This window comes from Mastigoproctus giganteus, chromosome 4 (assembly GCF_048544385.1).
Source record: "Mastigoproctus giganteus isolate SK-2022 chromosome 4, ASM4854438v1, whole genome shotgun sequence".
Classification (NCBI taxonomy): Eukaryota; Metazoa; Arthropoda; class Arachnida; order Uropygi; family Thelyphonidae; genus Mastigoproctus; species Mastigoproctus giganteus.
Genome location: NC_143578.1, coordinates 240,080,896 through 240,098,706, shown reverse-complemented (window position 1 = coordinate 240,098,706; position 17,811 = coordinate 240,080,896). Strand labels below are relative to the sequence as shown.

The following is a 17,811-nucleotide window of genomic DNA, read 5'->3' as shown; positions in this document are numbered from 1 at the left end:
AATAGCTTATTTAAATGACATATGTTAATTTCCTATCTGTAACATATGTCTTTATTTACAACTTTTCTTAATTTTTATAAAAAAGTTTTTTTTTTTTCTAATAAGAATACGTTAGTAGTACCTAAGGCAAGTAAGAAACAAATGTAAAGAAAACCACTATTACATATATAGCAAACAAGGGAGAAGGGGTGTGAAACTAAATTAGGAAAGGTGTTGTAGAAGGAATACGTTCCTAAACATAATTTAGAATAAATTAAAGGTCATTATAGCAAAATTAAAAGCCAATTAAAATATTTAGAACAGTGCTCTGTAGATGGCACTGCAGCCAAAAAATATGAAAAATGACTATCAAAGGAAACTGAAAGACCAACCACAAAAATATGATCAATATTATGAACAATATTAAATTAAAACAGACTGATCATTGAACCCCCACCTTGCCAGAAGGCCATAAGGCAGCAATAGTCACAACATCACATTTCAAATGTTAAACAAATCAGTGCATCAGTTTAACTGACAGATAAATTAATCAGCATGCCAATGCAGTAGATTTGACTAAAAATAATCCTTATGCAGTGAGAGATTAAAATATAATACCTAAGAGTACTTAAAATGCAAAGCCAAACCACTAATTAAAACCAGCGTTAAATAAGTAGAAAAATAAGAGGCAAATAGTTATATACAGGGGTGCACAAGATGGATAGGTACAGGGCTTTAGTCCCTCCCAAAGTGATGCAATTAAAATGTAAAATAAAAAAAAAATAAATAAAATAAAAGAACACAGAAATTTTCTTTACATTAAAGCAGGGGCTCATCCTCAGTCTCTTTCCCCACAAAAAAATTTTCTGAGTGCACTATTGTGTTATCGTGTGTGTGTATGCTGTGTGTGTAAAACAACATAAGTAGAAAGGAAAACTATTTAATATAATATAAAAAAATAGTATGGATGTAAGGGTTTGAACCAAGACATTAGCATTAGTAAAGGCATATGATGAAAGAAAGCAAACTTATATAGCATCAGCCAAAAAAAAAAAACACCCCTTTCTCATTTCACCCATCCACTTGCTCCAAATGTTTGTCTAGTTCTGCCTTGAATCTATTTAAGCTATCAACTTATTAACTTCTACAATGACAGATTACACCTCAATCAGATCACCTCGCAGGTGCTTAGTCTCCAGATACTGTAATTTGCAAAACTTTCTTCTTTGTAAGAGCAACCCTTTGTTCCATTCACTAATCTTGTTGCCCTTCTCTGTACTTGTTCCAACAGCTCTACATCCTTCTTAAAATGAGGCCTCCAGACCTGTATACAGTACTCAAGGTGTGAGATTGACTCAAGGTGTGAGACTGACTCAGTGGTTTTCAACCTTTTTTAATAACGGCAACCCTAAGTAATTTATTTTGTTTTGCGGCACCCCTACTGTTTTCTGCCTGTTAGATCTGATTCTCTCTCTCAAATATATACAGCCAGGCCTCGCATAATGCGAGTTCGATTAACACGTGTTTCAGTTACCGCTATTTGAAAAAATTATACCACTTTTCACTTTACACGATGCAAATTTCCAGTTAACGCAATCTTTTTTTTTATGCGATAGTTGAAAAAGATTTGAATCGCGTGTTAAGCTTACTGCGCGTCGGACAGACAATAAACAAAAGTTTGCCTGCTGCCCGCCTCGGTGTGTTCCATCTGCTAATAAAGTAAATGCAGACTTGCATTTAAAAATTCTAATTTTTAATTAAATGAGCCAGATGAAAATGTTACTGCAAAGGAGATAACATTAAAAGAACTAGATGAAATCTTTCATATCGCAGAGAACCTCAAACAAAAGGTGTGAGGTTCTCTGCGATATTTATTTCGCCAGGAAGATTGCTGGCTATCGGAAATTGATTGATGAAAAGAGAAAGTCAACACTGTTCAAATATTTCCGCAACAGTCATTTCTTCATTGTGTATTTTATGTCAGAGGTTCCCAAACTTTTTTGGTTCACTGCGCCCTTAGTGTCTCAGTAATTTTTTCGCGGCACACATAGACCAAAAGAAATACCTAATAGTTCCGTTTAGTAGTTAGGTCCAAACAACTTAATAAGAAATGTTGAAACTGTGAACAACCTCAAGCTAGTGGTTCGCGCAGTGTCCGACAGATGTCAAGTATCACTGTGCTTCCATCGAAAATTTTAAATATTCTGTGGTGCACAGTTTGGGAACCGCTGTTTTATGCAATAAACATTAAATCCATAATTATTTTCATTATATTTTACATTGTATACAGTTAAAAAGTTATTTAAAAGGTATTTTTAAAATTCTTTATAGACATTCTAGAAGGTCAAGGACCAATTATAATTTTTTCCTATTGATTATTATATTCGATTAACGTGTTTCCGTTTTGCGCGATGCACTCGCGGGATGAATTAATCGCGTTAATTGAGGCCTGTGTGTGTGTGTATATATATATATAATATTAAAACATATGTTATATGACATTTATTACAATAATATAATTATAAAAATTACATTTCATAATACAAATTATATATATATATATACAGTATATAATTTTATTCTTTATATAGAGGTACTCAGTAAACATCAATTATAGATCACTAAAAAATTAAAAAGATACTGTATACCTTTTTATAATGAAATAAACATAAATTTAAAAAAAAAAATAAGTTTAAGTAACTTAAACCCAAATTACACGGCATCCCTGGAATGTTGTTATGGCACCCTAAGGTGGTGCGGCACACCGGTTGAAAACCACTGGACTAACTTAAAGAAAGTAGGAAGGATAAAAAGAAAAGACGGAAATAAAGTACAGAATAAGAAAAAAATAAAAATATTTCTAAAAATAGAACTATTTTTATTATTTCTAAATTAGATTATTATTTCTAATTTAGAAATACTTTTCTTATTCTGCACTCCTACTACTTCCTGATTTTTTAGCATCTTCTAGGCTTGGCAACCTATGTACTCAACACTGCATCCTTCCCTAATATATCGTAATATAAACATATGTGTGTGTGTGTGTGTGTGTGTAATTGTAAATTCTGTGAGCTACAGTGTTAATATTTCACTGCATAAAGGTCACCATTACTCAAATCTATTACAGATTTGAGTAATGCATAAGAGTGTGCTGCACTCTGATTAGTTTGATAGTTGCAGTAATTCCACAGCTACTTTTTTTTTTTTTTTATGTGAACCCCAAACACAAGAGGTATTAGAACCTATAGTACTTAGTACCGTGCTTGGGTTGGAGGTTGAGAAGACGAAAGAAGATATTTGTTGACATTGGACTTGAACTTCTGTAGATTGTAATTTTCAGGAAATACATATGAAGGAAGGTTGTTCCAGAAAATGGCAGTTTAATGAATAAATGAGGAAGATGAAAAGTTGGTTCTGTGGGTTTGAAGTTGGACAGTAAATGGATGTTGGTTGGTGGCAGCATGTGTTCGGACTGTTTTGAAAGAGAGAGCAGGAATTATAGAAGCCAATTCAGAAGAACAGTGCCCATGGAAGTATCTGTAGAAGAGGCATGCAGCAGAAACAGTACGTCTATGAGAAAGCGAGTGGAGAGACTCTGTTAGAGATGAATCATTAATTAACCTAACTGCCCTCTTCTGAATGGAATCAAGAAGCCTGAGAGAGGTTTTGGGGGTACCACCCCAGATGTGGGAACAATATTCCATGGCAGGGCGGATTTGCGATTTATACAGAGTGAACAGCTGTTTGGAAGAAAAGTAAAGGCAAGAGCGAAAGAGAAAACCAAGTTTTTTAGATGCAGAGGAAGCATTTCTCTGCACAATTGCTCATTATACTCATCAGATTCAATTCATTTGGCCCATTATACTCGTCAGACCTATAACACACACCTACTCTAATTTTTTCTTTCCCAGTTGAAACATAAGGAAGTGCATTAATTGGATGCACTTCCTTATGTTTTATGGTTTTCTTAACTAACAGCATAACCTCTCCTCCCTTCCTGTCCTATCCATCCTTTCTGTACACATTGTACTCCCCAAATTCCAATTCTGCACTGCTTATGTTTGCATGACACCACATCTCTGATATCCCGACAATATCTGCCTTTGATGTCTTGACTAGCACTTCAAGCTCACCAAATTTATTAACTATACTCCTAGCATTGGTGTACATGCAAGTATACATGCACCTGTTTCTACTCTTAGTTACCCTAACAAAACATTCATCCCTCTTCCTCTTCAGTCTGTGGATCCATTATAATAACCCTTTTAGGGTAAAATTTTATAGGAAAATACTTTTTATACAAAAATTTTATCAGTAGACACACAAACTTAAAAAGACAAGCATAATCTTCAAAAAATTACCTCTTTTTCTTAAGTAAAATATAAACTAAATAAAATAACTTTGACATAGGCAAAGAACATATGAAACTCTGAACCAAGTATACAGCTTTTATAGTGCTTTTGGAGGTCACGAGGAGGACTAGGACAATGATAATGAAGAGTTGCCAACACCATACCAAAGCAGCCTTACAAACTAAAGAATTAAAATTCAGTAAGCATCATCTTCAAAAAAATTTTACCTTTTCTTCTTCAGGAAAATATTAAACTAGATAAAGTAACTTCAGCATAAGTAAAGAAATATGAAACTGCGAGCCAAATATACAACTTTTATAGTGATCTCTAGACAGTGCGATTGATGATAAGCAAAATCCCAGCCATAATAATGCAAATAGTCCATGTTTCAACCAGTGTGCTCTATCAAACAGTTGTTCATTTCATGTGCCTTTCCTTTTATAGCATTCATTTATTGACTGCAATTGAATGGATGCATAAGTGCATCAAGGCACAAAAAGTGCAGTTTGTTTTTATGCAAGTTTGCATTCTGGTATTAAATGCGTTAATGCGGATGTTTAATATTAGGCATCATTAAGCATATTTGGTAGTTAGAAGAGAAAACATAACAACGAAATTTGTTTCAGCAAAGAATTGGACATACTCACTTCCACTTCAAATAATCTTCTAATATTACTCCATGGATTTGCATTTTTTTTCCTCCACCAAAACACTATACTTATTTTGAAAAGTACACAATGGTTATAAAACCCCAATGAAAGCACAGATCAGCAAGTGACAGTGCAATAATAATAATAATAAAATAAAATGCAACGCAACTTATGCAAAAGGTCCAAACTTTATAAATGTCAAAAACTGAAGGGTGACAGCAGCATCCATAGAGACAAAAGTAAAAGACACGATCTCTTATCCCTTCTGTTGCAAATGAGTATTTTGAGTAGCAGACTTAATTCTCTTAAAAACTGCTAATTTACACTACATTACTGGACTCAACAAAAAAAAAAAAATAATAAAAAATAATGCCATAAAATGTCTTATACTTACCACTTCATTAATTGAAGCAGAATACTGTTTTATCACCTTTTCCTGGACATTACCTATTATGGCATCTGAAGCAAGTGCTGCTGAAATTAGCATTACACCTACAAAATTGATATGTATAATGATTTTAGAATTATTAATTATTAGATACTAAATTCATTAGCACTGTTTCAAAGTGAAATAAATCAATGTCTGGTAAAAAATTCTTAAAGACCCAAGTAGACACTCAATTTCTCATTCTGTCTATGCATTTGATAGTCTGTGCCAGTGACTCTATTTTGATTTGATTTTTTTTTTAAATTTTAATAGTATTGGCAAAATCATGAAAACTTATGAAAATAAAAAAAATAAATATTTTATCCAATTCACTTCAAATTCTTTCTAATAATTTGCCCAATCCTAATTTAAAACTATTCAACTGCCCACTTCCACAATACTAGCTGAACATTCATTCTGCAACTACTCTTTTTCAATTAAAACTTATTCCCCCATGTGTGTGTGTGTGTGTGTGGCAGCTGAGAAAGAGTGAAAGTGCCATTAGCATTTAGGTTTGTTTGTTTGGGTTTTAATGGCACATCAGCAACTAGGGTTATAATGTACTAAAACCAAGCATTTAAGGTTATTATTCAACTGTTTTAAATCTTTAAACTCTTCAATTAGACCACTATGCAGATGCCAAGTTTCTAGACACAGCAATAACAGAATTAAAGTCATTCTTTGTAAGAGTACCCTTTTATGCTTTCAACTAGTCATGTTGCACTTTTCTGCACCCATTCCCACAGACTGACATCCTTCCTAAAATGAGGCTTTCAAACCTATATACCATAGGATAATTTAATTTAACATCTACACCAGTATATTTTGACTGAATAAACTATGAGCAGATACAATTTGGCCTCAGTAGCCCTTGTGTCGTTAAGCCAAATACCAACATCAAACCTGTATGCAGTATTCAAAATGTAGCCTAACTACTGCCTTATACAATGGGACAATCAGCATTTCGTCCCTGCTGGAACAATTCCTGGACAGAAACCAATGAGCTGCCCAGCCTGTCTGCACTGCTCAGGAGAGGTTCATGTCAGAATGACAAGTACCCCAGGTCTTTTTCAGTTTGGTACCACTCAAATAGTATCTAATTCTAGAATTATCAAATGTGTTCGTCTTGCATTTATAAATGTTAAATCTCAACTGCCATTTTTCAGCTCATCTGGCTAGTTTAAATCTTGAAGTAGTATACACTGATTAATGTTAATAACCACCTTTCCTACCTCTGTACCATCATTAAACTTGAAATATCTATAACAATATTAATAAATAATAAAAACAGAAAGGAGTCCAACACTACACCCTATGGCACCACTCATAATATTAGTACATGAACAGCTTGCCATATCTTACAATACATGTATTTCTATAATGTTGAATCAAACTTTCAACTTTTCTGTTCAAGAATTCAGTTGGGGTTACTTTGAATTGGTGCTGGCACAATCAGTCCAATAAGGCATCAATGTATTGTGTCTGCAAACTGTGTTGTGTCATTGTGATTTGCCTATTTGTGGGATGAAAAGCTCCAAACCTCTGCCTGAGCCTGGCTAACTTGATAAAGTTAGCCAGGCTCAGGCTTGAAAAAAAAAATTAATAAGAGAAAAGGAAATAGACAACCTATGCATTTCCCTTCTCATGTAAGTAATTAACTCACTGGTAAAATAAAACTTCCTGCAATCCAGTCTAAACACTCCCCCCCCCCCGCCTCTGTAACTTTAAATTATGGCTCCTAGTTCTAGAATCATTTATAACAATGAAAATTTTGTCCTTATTCATTTTACTTATGCCTCTCAGAGACTTAAGCATTAGCAGTAGCAATGGCAAATGATGCAAGAAAGCAAGCTTATATATATAACATCAGGAAAAAAAAAAAAACAACTGCCTATACAGTTCACCCATCTGTACCTTTCAAGAATTTGTCTAGTTCTTCCTTGAATTTATTCAATTCACCCAACAGATGGAAGCCTGTTTCAACAATCAACCACCCACTGGCTGAAGGAAAACTTCTACACATTTATCCTGCAACTATCCTTCTGTAATAACCTGCATACCAGTGAGAACATAAGGTATAAACACAGCTGCATGGTCAGGATGTAGATCTGTTTGTGTGTTCAAATCTATGGGATGCTACAAATAAAGTAAATTTCTTGCAAATCCATTGTGATACTATTCAAGTATAAGCAGAATTTATTTTATTTTTATTTATATACTACCGTGGACTACAGGGCAGTGTAGTGCAGTCATGGCCGAAAACCATTTGGTAAATTCTAATATTCTATCTGGGTTTTCCTCATTCAAACTTTGTAGCAATATGGGATTCTATTTAAGCTTACTTTAGTATTTAAGTTCTGAACTTTCCTTTTGTTTGAGTTTTTTTTTTCTCCGACTTCTTTCAATATCCTCTCTCGTTCTAAATGGGCAGATATCTCACAGAGTCTATGAAGTTCTGGTAGATTGTGCACCATTCCCATTTCAAATTTCACAATTTGCTTTATGGTCTTTACTGTGGGTGATTTATGTCCAAAACGTATCTTGAACTGCTGTGCAAATTTTGCAGCATTTTCATATTTTGCATGCCACTTTACAATTTCAATCCTTTCCTTCACTGTAAGGCTCATAGTACTTTACCTATGTTCAAATTTTTTGAAACAAAGCAAAGATTATAAATATTTTTCAGATAGCTTATATATATATATATTTGTATATTTACATCAGCAGGTATTCAAAATAGTTTCCTTATTTATGGCCCACCCTTGTATTTGCTTGTCTCATAAGTATCCCCAGTAGCCTTGTAATAACTTCAACTTTCCTTCTAGGCTGCTGCACATCCCAATAGAAGCACAGCAAGAATAAATTTTGCCTCTGCTTATGGCTGTCATTAAATGGTTAGTCAATATATTCCCCCACCCCAAACTAGCAGTTTCCTGACATTCCTAATGTTGCCTTCATAACATCATTAAATATGCTTTCACACCCTCCTATTTAAGTGTATTCCATCCCCTGAAAACAGTACCTCCTATTGGCAGATAGGTACAGGCCATGCAGGAAAAAATTCTAACTCATGAGCCTTGTACAGTTTCTCCATGGCCAAACTGACCAAGCTCTCATTATGAACTGCCTCCTATGATGCCTGGCAAAATTCTAGAAAAATATTTAGCCTTAACAGTTTTTCACAACATTCCTCATATTTATAAAGTAAGTCCTCTGATCAATCATGTTTAATATCATTAGCATTAGTAGAGGCATATGATGCAAGAAAGCAAGCTTATGCAGAATCAGCCAAAAAAAAAAAAAAAAAAAAAAACCACTTCCACTTCACCCCTCCGTTCGTTCGAAATACCTATCCAACTGAGCCTTAAATTTATTTAGGCTATCAACTTCCATGACAAGGGGTGGAAATCTGTTCCACCAACCAACTATCCGCTGGCTAAAGGCAAATTTCCGCACGTGTATCCTACATCCATCTTTCCTCAATTTGAATTTATGCCCTCTCAGGTGATTATTCTGAGCAAGAGGAAGAATCCCATTGGCATTGAGCATGCTCAAACCATTCAAGGCTTTATACACCTCTATCAGATTAACTCGCCGGTGCCTAGTCTCCAGACACTGTAATTTGCAAAATTTAAGCCTTTCTTCATAAGAGCAACCCTTTGTTCCATTCACTAATCTTGTTGCCCTTCTCTGTACTCATTCCAGCAGCTCTACATCCTTCTTGAAATGAGGCCTCCAAACCTGTACAGTACTCAAGGTGTGGCCTGACCATTGCCTTATACAAGGGAATAATCACCTCCTTATCCCTGCTAGAAAAATTCCCCTTCTCTGTACTCTTACTTACTGATACTTTTATGCAATTAAAAGGCCAAGTAAAGAATAAATACACCAGGTTAATCAGAAAATCACAACATAATGCTATACTACTAAATTTAAATCAGTTTTAGAAAAACAATAATTTCAAATCAATAAATAAGAAAATCCACTTAGCGGCTTTGAACACTTCTGACTCCCACTAGCCTAGTCAGCAGACTTTCATCAGTAAAAGCATGTACAACATCATTTACTGTGCTCTTAAAAGATTATAACTGTTCTACAACATCATCAACTTTTGCTCCTGGCAGACATGCCCTGGTCCTATTACACCTATCCAATTTCTATAGTGTGGTTCCAAGCAAACGTCACCAACAATAGCTACTTCCTGTTGATCAGTACCTTCCATTCTACTGTGTTGCCCAAAAATAATTTCAACTCAATGCCAGAGAATGCTCTCATGTGCAGCACAGGCATTATCTAGCATGTGATGTGTTTTTTATTTCAATTTATTCAAGGGCATCAACTCTTTTCTTCAAGAACTCAAATTTGCCCATCAAAACACTGAATTTTCACTCAATCTTATACTCTTTTTGCATGTAAAGCACACAAAAGGCATTTCCTATGGCTTTAAAAGAGTAATAACACTACTATTCCTTTTACTACACGGAGAAAGGAAAGTTTTCAGGAAAAAAAAAATTAATGAACTTTAATTAAGCACACTAACTTCTTGAAAATATTGTGAATTTCATATCACAATTATTCCTGAAAAAAAAAAAAAAAAAAAATCACAAATTTTTTTAAGAATACTGTTATTGTGCTGGCCAATGTAAGCCCAGCCAGCCAGCCAGCCAGTAGTTCTAATATTATTTCTTCAAACTTAATTTTATATTTTTTGAGGCTTAATGTTATAAGTTCAATTTTTTTTCTGAAAACTTTCCTTTCTCCAAGTAGTAAATGGAATAGTAGTGTTATTCTGCTGTACAGAAGTAACAAACTAGAATTTGGAAGCCCAGTCTTCAAGCATATCACTACAGGGCCTTTGTAGTACCTATTTAAATAGACTTTGCTATGCTAGTTCTGCTGTTTTACTATTTACTCATGGTCCAGTTGACATGTAAGTAGTTATTTTATTAATTAATGCTATTTAATGACCACTGAGCAGAACGTGAATAGCTCTCTAAAATATTTAGCCAGGTAGATGCCAATCTTTATATTAAATTCAATCTTGTACATGCTATCATGTAATTCTTCAAATTTGTATTGCTGCATTTAACATGTCCTACAGAAACTATTTTAAATAACTCTAAAGTTATAATTTTAACTGAATTTGAAGAAATAAAGCAATTATGTTATTCCATTGTTTTATTCTACCTGCAACAAAAACAAAAGGGTTAAAGTTGTATTTACACAAGACTAGACTAGACTAGACTTAGGACCACCTTTGTATATAAGTATATAAAAACAGACTTATTGGAGAAGTTGGAAAAATGTCTTAAAATATTCTTAAATAGCAGCAGATTTTATTGGTTTGATAAACAATTTACTTATATTAAATTGCTTTAAAAAGATTGTTAGATTAGAAAAAGATAATCATACTTTGCACCTTAACCATGTTAATTTATGATTAACTGGTTAGTAAAAAAATAAAGAGACTATTAATATATTAAGAATACATTAAAGAGCAAAATATAGAATAAAGCCCTTACCCACAGGGTTAAAGCTAGGAGATACCTGACTGTCAGCCAGTGTAAAAAATGCTAATCCTAAGCTCATGCAGATAGCAGCTAAAAAGTCCAAAACTCCAAATTTCTTTCCTAAAAAGGAGAAATTTCAGCACTCATATTAAAGAAATTTTGGAAAATTCACTTTAGCATCAAGTATTATACAAGCATTAACCGCTTCACCAATGCTGAAACGAATATTGCATGAAATACATGTGATATGGTAAATATATTAAACAAATGAACAGAATAATTTTGTATATATCATAAGGACATTAGTTGGTTTCATTCCATAGCATAATTCTTTTTAATAGTCTGAAAAAATACAAACAGGAATGTGAATAACTCAAAAATCCCCATTTTTATTATAACAAACAAAAACAAAGAGAACCATACATTTATTTTGCAATTCATTTTAGTATATTGCTATACAGCGAAGCCAGCAAGACTGAATATTTAAACCAAATCACTTAATACATAAAGCCATCTTAGTTAAAGTACAAAATTTCTTATGAAAATCTTATTACAAGCTGGAAAACTGTGAAAAGGGTAAGTAATTTAACTATGCTAATGAAACATTATTGTACAAGTAGGGCTCATTTTGTGTGCCGCAATGGGAAAGCTAGGTTTCCCACTTAGTATTGATTTCCTCTTATGGAGGCAATTTGCCACGTTATTGCCTTGTTATTACATTACTCCAATGAAGAATATATATACTGTTTTTTATTTAAAGTGTATGAAATTCCCTATATTGCAGTTTTGGCACTAGTTGGCCTCACTGGTAGCAAGTAGTTACTATAAAGACCTGAAAACCCAGTAATGAGATATCCACATTGTGGATATCTCATTACTGGGTTGTTCATGTCTGAAGACACAGCAGGTGAAATAAACTATTTATTACTGGACAATTCACTTTTGTTATTTATCCACTGATGAGACCCCAAAAGAGTCAAAATCATGGTATTGGTCACAACATACACTTTAAATAAATCAATATATACGAGGTGCGATCAAAAGGTTCAGGGAATGATTTTGTATCTAGAAATTGTAGCATTTTAATGAGTTGTACCTTATTACCATATGTTCAATGACTCATCTGTAATTAAATGAATTTCCCATGTATCTGCCTGTCAGTCTGAATTTGTGGATCAGTGTTTTGAATAGATGGCATCTCACTGCTAAATATAAAACAAGGCTATGCCCTACTTATACAATAATTTATAGCTTTCGTAGCATGAGGTGTTTTTGCTAAATTTGCTGTTATGATTTTCTCAACCCACCGTATTTAAGTCACTAGAAACAACCAGCATCACTGGGAAACATTCATATTTGTGTCAGAACTATACTACATTAAAAATTTAAAAAAAAAAAAATTACCAAGAATAAAATCCTTAGGCATTAAATTTTAGAAACAATAAGAGACCATTTTACATAATTTCATTATTCCAATTTGGATTCCTTGCATGTCTTATCTATTTCTTTTCTTTTTAAACTCGTTTCTCCTGCCTCAATTCAAATTATCGCCATAAAAGTAAATTCATTATTCTAATACAATGTTATCAATAGTAAATGGCAAACAATCAAAAATAACATACCCTGAATAATAATTCCGCCAATCAAAACAGGAATTAACTTGCAACATTTGAACACCACTTGGGTTGGATAATTTAAATATCCCACTGATGAATTAGAAAGTCCCATTGTGCCTACAGTTAATATTCCAAGTAAACTATATGTGCGTAATGGAATCCTGTTGGTAGAGAATTATGTCACTGTACATTTTACAAAAAAAAGCAAACACACACACAAAATTTTACTAAAGAAATTTTTAAAATTAGTAATGTATACAAATAGAAATGGTAAACATTTATTATATTACTTTTTAAAAAGATTATTTGAAGGTACCCAAAAAAAGGTCACTAATTAATTATTAATTCTATTCCATAAGTCTCTAGAGTTCACATCATATCAATGTATAGTATTTATTAAAAAAAAAATTAAATACTAAATTATACTGATCATACAATTAGTAAATAATTAGAAAAAACAATGTAGTCTTCTTCTCTGTATGCCATCTCCTAACGAAGGTCGGCGACCACCTCGGCATACATCTCTCTTTCTCTGGTAGCTCTGAACAGCTGCTTGGTGTTCAGTCCTGTCCAATTCTTAATGTTATCAAGCCACAATGTACGTCTTCTCACAGGTTTTCTTCTTCCTTCCATTCTCCCCTCAATAATTAGCCTTGGAATTGCATATTTGTTGTTCCTTATCAGGTGTCCAAGATATCCCATTTTTCTAGTGAAATACTGTAATATAGTACATAGTGGAAATATAAAATTTCTACTACGTTACAAGTTGCAAGAGGAGCTGAAACTTTACTGTTCTGTGGCAGTCAATATAATAGTGCCCAAATAATAATGAGCCTTGTATTTTTGTGGTGGCGCACAGATTTTCTGCACAATACACATACCACTGAAAGACTGGTACAGCTGTACTGGAGTATAAAAAAGAAATGACATAAAGTTCATTACAACATCATAACATAGCAAATATACTGTAATATATAGGGTGCATCAGAAGTCGGGGCTGATAAGTTGAATGCAACAATATACACTTAATTCATTTATTAATTCAAATTGACTGTCATTAACATCCAAATACATATGCATTCTCTTACGAATATTTTCTTGATCATTTCTTGAGACAGAAATACTGACTGAGGTATGCATTCCGAATGCTTTCTATCAGTACTGTAATACTCTCTGGATTTTGGGACTGAAAACCATCGAACCTCCAGGAAAGCTATTAGGCTATTTCAATTCTTGAAGTATGTAAACAGATATTAGAAGTGGGTTTTTGTTAAGAAAATGCTGTTTATATTTCCAATGGGTCTAGACTTCTGATACACTCTACATTTTACTTCCCATGATATATTTAAGGCAGAGTTAAACTACAGTTATATGTTCATTCAGTATCAGGGCCATCTTTTCCATCAGAAAATTTCGGCACTGTGTTTTGGGTCTACAGACAAACAGAGAACCAAATTAATATATAATTCAATAATTTTATTCCAAGAATAAAATTTTACAAAATAATTTTTAAAGACAGATTTCTGAAATAAATTCTTTCGTTGACTTTTTCTGTCAAAATCATTATCAATGTTGTTAAAGTTTGTATTGCAAGTAAGTTAGTGCTGGAATAAGTGTTCTGGAAATAACTTCAAAACCAAAGTTATAGAAATGCTTTTGAATATTTTTTAAAACAAAAAAAATTTGCTTTAACACAAGGGAATTTTAACATGCTTGACATAATATAGTGAGGCCTCAGAATGATGCATAGTTAGAGACTACGAATGCCAAAAGAGGAGCCCAAGGAGCATTATGATAGGTTATACAAAATTGTCAAAACATGAGGCCTTTGTAGGCATCTTTCATTGACAAAGAAAGACATATTAGCATTAGCAATAGTTGAGGCATATGATGCAAGAAAGCAAGCTTATACAGCATCAGCTAAAAAAAAAAACAAAAAAAAAACCCTTCCCTTTTCACCCAGCCGATCACTCAAAATGTTTGTCTAGTTCAGAATTAAATTTATTTAACTATGAACTTCCACAACAACAGATGGAAGTCTGTTCCAGCAATCAAAGTTTAGATCACTGTTGAAAAAAAGCCATGAATTAGGGTTGAATTTGAAAGTGTCTGCAATTCTGCCCAGACAGGATAGGAGGGAGTATATGATGAGAGCCTTGTCGATCAATTTGGCCCTGGAAATACTGTGCAAGGCTCAAGGGGTAGAATTTTTTTCTGCCTGGTCTGTACTTGTTAACAGGAGAGACTGCTTCTACAGGGATGGGATACATTTAAATAGAAAGGGTGTAAGAATATTTTCTGATGCTATCGAGGCAGTATTAGGTGGGTCGGAAAACTGCTAGCTTGGGGGGATACAAGGACTAATAGATTAACAGTAGCCACTGGCAGAGGTGAAAGTGATTCTTGAACTGCTTCTATTGGAATGAGCAGAAGCCTGGAAAACAAGATGCAGGATGTTTCAGAGACTGCTGGGAGTAATTGCAGTACAAATAAACACACGGGTTGTGTTAGAGTAGCTAAGAATAGGACCAGGTGCATGTATACTTTTCTTTTGACTGGTGCAGTATAAGCCTCAGGCTTCCTTGCACCATATGGCAAATAATAATAATATACTTGCGTGTACACCAATGCTAGGAGTTTGGTAAATAAATTTGATGAATTTGAGGTATTGCTCAAAGCCTCAAAGGCGGATATTGTTGGGATATCAGAGATGTGGTGGCGCACAGATATAAGGAATGCAGAACTGGAATTTGGGGAGTACAACGTCTACAGAAAGGATAGACAGGATAGGAAGGGAGGAGGGGGGGTTATGCTATTAGTTAAGAAACACATAAAATCCAAGGAAGTGAAGTCAGTCGCCATCGCCGGACAGTGCAATGTCAAGTCAGTTTGGTGTGACATAAGCATTGGGAGATCAAAATTGAGAGTAGGAGTGTGCTATAGGCCTAATGACTGTGATGAGTATAATAAGAAAATGTACAGGAAATAGAGTGGGCCAGTAAATCAGAGTGTCTTATAATGGGGGATTTTAATTTTCCAGATATTGTTTGGAATTTGTGGGTTGGTCACTCACACACTAGCAAGGATTTTGTGGATTTTTTGGATGATTGTTTTCTACATAAGCATGTTCGGGAGGCAACTAGAGGGAGTAATATACCTGATTTGATTATCAGAAGTGATTCTTAATGCATTAAGAATCTGCAGATAAACCACTAGGTGGCAGTGATCACAGTGTGCTGAAGAGGGATTTACTCAAAGAGGTAACTACCATCAGAGGTAAAGGGAAGGGTTATTGCTTTCGTAAAGGTGACTACGATGGTCTGAGACAATATTTAAATTCTATACAGTGGGACCAACTGATGATGTTACCAACAGCAAATTCAAAATGGGAAGCATTCAAAGAACTTATCTTGGAAGCTATTAGGCTTTACATAGCAACTAAGAAATATTGTTAAAGGTTTAGGCATAAATGGATGTTAGATGAACTAATGACGCACATGGCAGAGAAAAAAACATGCATGGAATACATATAAATTAACACGTGACACAGAAGCCTATGATAGATATAAGCTGGTCTGTAACCAAGTCACAAAGGAGGTTAGGCAGGCAAAGACTGATTATGAGAAATCTTTGGCAAAGTATGCAAAGAAAAACAGCGAAGAGTTCTTTACTTATGTAAACTCTAGAAGGAAGGGGATGAATCAGATTGGTCCACCTGATATCGATGGTTCAACTGTTGATGATCCTGCTGAGGTAGCTAACAAACTAAATGAATATTTTGCATCGACATTCACACATGAGGAGTTATTCAGCGAGGGGAATGCCAGAGGTGTGTTCAACTGTGGCAGTAAGTTAGATAATCTTGTATTAACTGAGAGTAAAGTGGAGGAGAAATTGTTGAAGATAAACACAAGAAAGGCACCTGGGGTGGATGGGATCTATGCAGTTATATTAAAGGAAGCAGTAAAGGAAGCAAGCAAACCCTTAGCCATAATTATGAGAGCTTCCTTGGATTCAGGGGAGGTACCCATAGACTGGAGATGTGCAAATGTGACCCCAATTCACAAAGGAGGATCAAAGGCTGACACAATTAATTATAGACCTGTGAATTTAACTTCTGTTCCAGGAAAATTAATGGAGGCACTGGTTAAAGAAGCGCTGCAGGATCATCTAGACAAGACTTCAGTTATAGCTCGGACACAGCATGGTTTTGTTAAGGAGAAGTCTTGCTTGACCAATTTGTTGGATACTATGATGCAGTCACAAAAAAGCTGGATGCAGGGAATAACTTTGATATTATATACTTGGTTTTAGAAAGGCTTTTGATACTGTTGCACATGGAAGACTGCTGCACAAATTGGAGCAGTGTGGCATTGGAGGCAAATTGCTGCTATAGATAAAGGGGTGGTTAAGGGGGAGAAGACAGAGTGGTAATCAATGGACACTGTTCATCGTGGACTAATGTTTTTAGTGGAGTCCCTCGGGGTTCAGTGTTGGGTCCATTATTGTTTTCTGTATTTATAAATAATATTGATGATGGTATATCAAGCTTAATGTCCAAGTTTGCAGGCGATACAAAGGTTGGCAGGGTTGTTAAGGACACTACTGACGCTATGCCGCTGCAACAGGATCTGGAAAGGTTGAGCAGATGGGCTGAGAGGTGGCAAATGAAGTTTAACATTGACAAATGTAAAGTACTACATATGAGAAACAGTAACTCCAGAGCAACGTATCAACTGTGTGGTACTACACTGACAGTGGTAGATAATGAAAAGGACCTGGGGGTAACTGTGCAGGCAGATATGAAGTTCTCTGAGCAGTGCAAATGGGCTGCAAGAGTAGCTCATGGTGTCTTGTCAATGATATACAGGAATTTTTCTAGCAGGGATAAGGAGGTGATTATTCCCTTGTATAAGGAAATGGTCAGGCCACACCTTGAGTACTGTATACAGGTCTGGAGGCCTCATTTCAAGAAGGATGTAGAGCTGCTGGAACGAGTACAGAGAAGGGAAACAAGATTAGTGAATGGAACAAAGTGTTGCTCTTACGAAGAAAGGCTTAAGTTTTGCAAATTACAGTGTCTGGAGACTAGGCACTGGCGAGGTGATCTGATAGAGGTGTATAAAGCCTTGAATAGTTTGAGCATGCTCAATTCTGATGGGATTCTTCCTCTTGCTCAGAATTATCACCTGAGAGGGCATAAATTCAAATTGAGGAAAGACAGATGTAGGATAGATGTGCAGAAATTTGCCTTTAGCCAGTGGGTAATTGGTTGGT

The 17,811-nt window shown here is 34.7% G+C and overlaps 1 protein-coding gene across 1 annotated transcript in view; it reads right to left on the bottom strand.

Moving 5' to 3' along the window:
* The window catches only part of Papst2 (adenosine 3'-phospho 5'-phosphosulfate transporter 2), a 46,361-nt gene that overhangs the window by 15,224 nt on the left and 13,326 nt on the right, over positions 1 to 17,811 (bottom strand). The window contains exons 3-5 of the mRNA XM_090372117.1: positions 12,541 to 12,695; positions 10,931 to 11,038; positions 5,376 to 5,473 (exon numbers count right to left, since the gene is read on the bottom strand). Coding sequence (XP_090228243.1) covers positions 5,376 to 5,473; positions 10,931 to 11,038; positions 12,541 to 12,695 — 361 coding nt within the window. The remainder of the gene's footprint in view (positions 1 to 5,375; positions 5,474 to 10,930; positions 11,039 to 12,540; positions 12,696 to 17,811) is intronic.